General features: G+C 40.4%; 1 protein-coding gene across 2 annotated transcripts; it reads right to left on the reverse strand.

Moving 5' to 3' along the window:
* Positions 1 to 1,186: 1,186 nt before the first annotated feature.
* On the reverse strand, positions 1,187 to 4,928 carry LOC104947940 (phosphatidylinositol-binding clathrin assembly protein-like). 2 transcript variants are annotated; one of them, XM_010774061.1, is made up of 8 exons: positions 4,619 to 4,928; positions 4,402 to 4,513; positions 3,811 to 3,917; positions 3,680 to 3,721; positions 2,843 to 2,851; positions 2,595 to 2,680; positions 2,296 to 2,419; positions 1,187 to 1,657 (listed from the first exon to the last, which is right to left on the reverse strand). In XM_010774061.1, exons 1-8 carry the CDS (start codon positions 4,697 to 4,699, stop codon positions 1,499 to 1,501), a joined length of 720 nt encoding a protein of 239 aa, XP_010772363.1. In that variant the 5' UTR covers positions 4,700 to 4,928; the 3' UTR covers positions 1,187 to 1,498. The 2 variants fall into 2 exon arrangements, with proteins under 2 accessions (XP_010772363.1, XP_010772364.1); XM_010774062.1 differs by lacking the exon at positions 2,843 to 2,851 and having other exon boundaries at positions 1,188 to 1,657; positions 4,619 to 4,925.
* Between the last annotated feature and the right edge of the window lie 401 nt (positions 4,929 to 5,329).

A 5,329-nucleotide genomic window follows, 5' to 3' on the forward strand; every position in this document is an offset into this window, starting at 1 on the left:
GATGCTATTCTAGTGTTATTTTGCCACTATTTGCATAAACACTTCCACTTTTCATTTATTGTGCTTCATCTAGTGCAGGGGTGTCAAACTCAAATACACAGTGGGCCAAAATCTAAAAATGGGTACTAGTCGATGGCCGGACAGGTTCAATGTTTATTGCAAAACTTATTGAAATGAACTTATTGCACATATTATACCTGGAACTAACAAAGCTTAAAAGATTGCCTATAAAAACAACATTAGACATTAAATAATCAGTTGCATTCATTTCTTATGGCTCTATCTGCAGCTTTTTCGGAGTCATTTCTTATGATTATATTTTTCCACAAGCTTAAAAAAAAATATTTCCCTCAAAGAAAAAAACAAACATGCCCTGTTGTCGCAAGAAAAAAAGTGCAGAAGGAAACATCCATTAAACTCAGTGTGCTGCTCTGTGATGCTAGTTCAAGCAGATACTTGGCATCTCATCTTGGGTGCAAGTTCATCAATGTTTGGGCTCAGGCTCTGAGCTGAGGAAACCCTCAGGATGGAGTGACGGTGTGCGTGCAATATACCGGCGGGCCAGATCTAATAGTAATTAAAAATTATCCTGCGGGCCGAAATGAAATCCACCAAGGGCCTGATTTGGCCCCCGGGCCTTGAGTTTGACAAATGTGATCTAGTGTTAAGGCCCTGACACACCAAGCTGACACCAAAGAACACGTCCCGACAGAACACGACTGTTGTGTCGCCTCACGTCTCCTGCGTCTTGGCCAACAGTCGCACTGGAACACACCGCAAAGACTTCAGCCGGCGGCCAAGAAGCACGTACAGTGCTGCTTATGTGTGAGTGGCAATAACTCTCCTTACCAGCAGGCGGCGGTAGTGTGTATTTGTCATTCAAAAGAGGCAACCGGAAGACAGACTGCTGATATATACAAACTTCAGCTCTCTGAAGCAGAAAGAAACTATTTAAGCATTGAGGCTGGCAACCTGCTGCTACCACATTTCATGCATCAGTAATTATAATCCAAGATTATATTAATATACAACATCATAACACTGACAGGCAGCTGAACAGCCAATCAGAGTGAATTATTTTGCCGACAGCTCCCCGATTCGACATGATGAATCGGGGGCGGAAGGTGTCGGCACGGCCGAAAAGACACGACGGTGCGGGACACAACAATCTGAGTAAGGCGACAGGACGCTCATCGACAGCCAGACATCTATCGACAGCCGAAATCGGCTTGGTGTGTCCGGGCCTTTAGGGGTAGTTCTGCTAGGCCACCCCAATATCTATGAAGTGATCAAAGTTGAATCTAATCTTGTGAAACCATTTTGAAACATGAGCCATTTACTTGAATTAAAGTTATCCTAAATTAAATTGGCAACATCAATCTACCAACATTTTGTAAAATGTCCAAATCTTGACTAATGCTCTTAAATAAACACATTTCTTAGATCACCTTTCAGCTTTTATCTGCAGTTCTGAAACATTTGCATGAGATTGTCTGGTCTAAGATGAGATGATAGGTCCTTGCCTGTTTTTGGAGCTGGGGGTGGTAAAGAGGTCGATTGTAGGGGCTGAGTTGATGGTCCCGCCTTCCTCAAAGACGGTGGAGGAGTCTGTGGTTGCTGCCGCAGGGTTTTTGTGAAGCTCCTTCAGACGCTGCTCCTAACATCAGGAGGACAGTGTGAGCGAAGCAGAGGCCGATCTGTATGCAACTACCCAGTCCAAACCTTTCGAAATATCTGTCAGCATTTTGCTTTGGACTATTATCCTGTTAGACAGATTATAATTGTAAAGCAGATCAACAGATGAACGGAAATGATAATAGAGAGAGCAAAGGGGTTAATATACAATCACAGTCACTTAACGGGGTCGCCCCACTGTTACAAATCTATTAGATACGTTATAGCTTTGCATTTTGCAATTTTGCAGCTGCAACCTGATATCATGATTTCATGTCTCTCTCAGTTACAAGGGGACTGTAGTGTTGCCCTATAATTTAACATATAAATGAGCAGATTAAAAGAGTAGTTTTAGATTAGCCACATACTCATGAACTTCAAGTAACTTTTGTTATGAGTTGTTTTAAAGCTTTTACAAAATAAGAGTTAAAGCACATTCTGATTTGTTGCTCGGCTGCCAGGTTAACATCTGGAATGTAATAGATCCAAGTCTAAAAATAATTATGAGAAGAGAGTCCTAAAGACATGAATGGCACAACTGCTTCAACTTCAAGGAATAGCAAATGCCTGCAGGCCTTGTGAGCACTGATCTGAAAGAAGAGCAGAGTGAGGAGAGTTTACTTTGAGTGCTTGAAGGCGACTCTGCTCTTCGTCCAGGGCGGCCTGCTTCTCCCTTTCGTCCGCTCTGGTGAAAGATATGCCGGTATTGGCCAGGGAGGAGACGGCATTGGAGAGTGTGCTAGCCCTGAATCAAAGGACACACACAGAAAAAAGTCACAGAACTCCAGTATATCATAGCCTTAATACATGTGAGACTTGCACACATGCATTGTTAAAATCTTACCTTTTCTTTATATCAATCCAAAGTCAACATCTATCAAGCTGCTGAAGAAAGCAGTGACCCAGTGATGCACACCTACCTGCTGGCTGCTGTCGAGTCCTTCACTTTCTTTCCCTCTAGAGAGGCCAAGTGCTGCTCCAGAGTATCAAGCAGGCTGCTGGGGGCCTAGTGTGAATGTGATTCAAACACATTAGGTTTAAAAAACTAAGGAAAACCTAATACAAGATGTCCTTTAAAAAATAAAACAATAAAGCATGCCAAGTTATTGCCACGGGTCCACAAACACAGATACTCAAAAAAACAGAGAGAAAAGGTTTGTATACTTACAACTGTAAACTGAAAATGGAGAGAGGAAGGAAGGGAAAATACAGAAAATAAAAGGTGGCAACAGTCAAGAAATTATTAACAAAATGTTTAGAAGAAAGCTCTCCAATTGCGGCTTTTCTGCTAAAGTTACACAGTTCTACCGAATACATAACGAACAACAGAACAGATCAGCAGGTGCCTGGCAAGGTCAGGAGACAGTGAGAGTTGGAAGCTGTTTGTCAGTGCAATAAGGAGAACATGCATGTACTGCCTAGCATGCACAGCTCCTGGTGTTAAAACATGTCAGGCCAGGGGAGGGGCTGTGAAAGGACACATAGCCACATCTCCCGCGTTCATATTATGTAGGTCACTAAAGCACACATTTAAGCCCAAAACATTATTTATGCCGTCTCAATATAACACTCACAAAGTACAGAAGTTTACGTCTTAATAAGCTACTATTAGATTGGACAATAATTATGTAAGCTCTCTACCTTTCCAAATCTGAGACTTGCATACAGAGTTTGGGTGTTATGCCAGTTAGGTTTATTTGTGATTTGGTAGACCGAAGGTTTAACATATTTGACTTTAGTGTCTTTACTGCACACAGGAAGCCATCTTTAAGTCAGTCAATAATGATTTCCCACAGAAAAACCCAATGTATGCAGTTTCAAGGCAAATACAGGTATGTCAGATTTTATATACACAGCCTAAATGTATTATAAAATCATTCCACAACCTGGCAATTCTCCACTTTTTAGCTCAGAAAATCCAGTAAAAAGGAAGCGTTTTCAATTAAAGCAAATTACTTTAAGTAACAGCACAGATGCCAAAAAAAGGTTTTGGATGTAGGCTTACCTGAGACAGATCTGGTATGTCCCCTCGATCAATCCCGACTTGCTGCAGGAAGAGAAAAGATCATCAGACTTTGATGGGAAATCTGATGCGTGGCAAGCTCCCTGATTGGCTGGTCTGCAGTCCTAACTTACCTCTGCTACTTTGAGGAACTCGGAGATTCTAGTCATTCTTGTGAGGAATTTTTTGTAGATGTCAAGTGCTTCTTTGCACTGGACTTTCTTCATGTCAAAGTATTTCTCTGTTAACAAGATCGACAAAAAGATTATGGGAATAATATCATTAATTCTTTTATTTCTGTTAAGTCAGTTACTTTGTGGTTTATAAGTTTATATTTTCAAAACACAATTTATTTTCTTATGGGTACAGTATCTCTTAAGTTATATACATCAAGCAAACACGTTTCAGCAGCACCGAATTGATAAAAGGTGGTGAAATTAATCTGGTATGTATATAGATTGTTTTGATATTTGAATATTAAAAGTTCCATCATATGTTCAATTACTCAAACTGCAAAAATATCTGCAAAGCAGTCATTTCTGTTTCACGTTTTGAAGACTATGCCTACTGAATATTATTTTCTTTCAAGAAGTTGAAACCATGGTGTTTAGCCTCTGTAGATGCTACCCATGATAAAGAGGAGAAAGGAAAGCTTTCTGCATATTCATATCAGTATGAATTCTAAAGTCAGAATGATTAATGCCAACCCAAAAGCAGGGTTTTACCCAGGAGGTTGATGATGCCTTCATTGTACGCTGCAAACAGACGGATGGCATCTTTGAACAGAAGCATGAAGGCTGCGTTGATAACACCATTTGTCAGTTCATTGGCATTGACCTATAAGAGAGGCGGAGGCGTTGAGACTACGTCACAAAATTCAAATTTTAAGTGTCAGCTAAATATTAAAGATGCCACCCTGTGCAGCAAATACTACACACTCACGTTGAAATCGAGTAACACATCCATCTGGTTCTGGATTATTGGGATGGTCTTGAGGAGTTTCTCTGTGTTCATGGTTCTCATCACGCCATCGGACCTGTGCAACGAAAAGAAAGGGAATGTTCATACAGATATCTGCGAGCATGTTCCTACTAATGAAAACCTGATTTGATAATTGAGTATTTTGAACTGTAAGAGGACATGACTGCATTAGAGTCATAGAGCATAATGAGGAGTGTTAGTGAAGAGTTGTGTTTGACACCGCAGCAGGACAGAGTGAAAACTAAAGTAATCAGTGCATGACATTGTGGGCCATCTAAGCTAATTTACAGATGGCCCTGAGCCCAATAGAGATTGCCCTGAAAAATGCGTGCGGACGAAATGAGGCACGAAGGGTTTGGGGGGCCTCCCCCTAGAACATTTATATTTTTGCAGGTCTTAGATGCTGTCTGGTGCATTCTCTAGACTGAATTATAAGATGAACCACCACAATATTATATTGTACAATTTCAATGTTATTCTTCATTTCAATTGTTTGTTTGTTCTTGTTTGTGTAGCTATAAGAAATACTTAAGTTGTTGGTCAAGACACTTTCCATCTGATGAAGGCAAATGCCTTCCCAGATTTAAAAAAGTAGAAAACATTACATTCAGTTATAACTGCCAAAACAAACATTATTTACACTATTATGGCCCCTTTTAAAAATGTTTGTAA

This window comes from Notothenia coriiceps, unplaced genomic scaffold (assembly GCF_000735185.1).
Source record: "Notothenia coriiceps isolate Sejong01 unplaced genomic scaffold, NC01 NC01_scaffold00013461, whole genome shotgun sequence".
NCBI lineage: Eukaryota > Metazoa > Chordata > Actinopteri > Perciformes > Nototheniidae > Notothenia > Notothenia coriiceps.

What these genes read in the sequence shown, in the direction of transcription:
- LOC104947940 (XM_010774061.1), bottom strand. Translation starts at nt 4,699, where the DNA reads ATGAGAACCATGAACACAGAGAAACTCCTCAAGACCATCCCAATAATC. An exon ending in AGGCATCATCAACCTCCTGG is followed by an intron (nt 3,918 to 4,401) that starts GTAAAACCCTGC and finishes TCTTGTTAACAG; the next exon opens with AGAAATACTTTGACATGAAG. An exon ending in GACTCGACAGCAGCCAGCAG is followed by an intron (nt 2,420 to 2,594) that starts GTAGGTGTGCAT and finishes CCTTTGATTCAG; the next exon opens with GGCTAGCACACTCTCCAATG.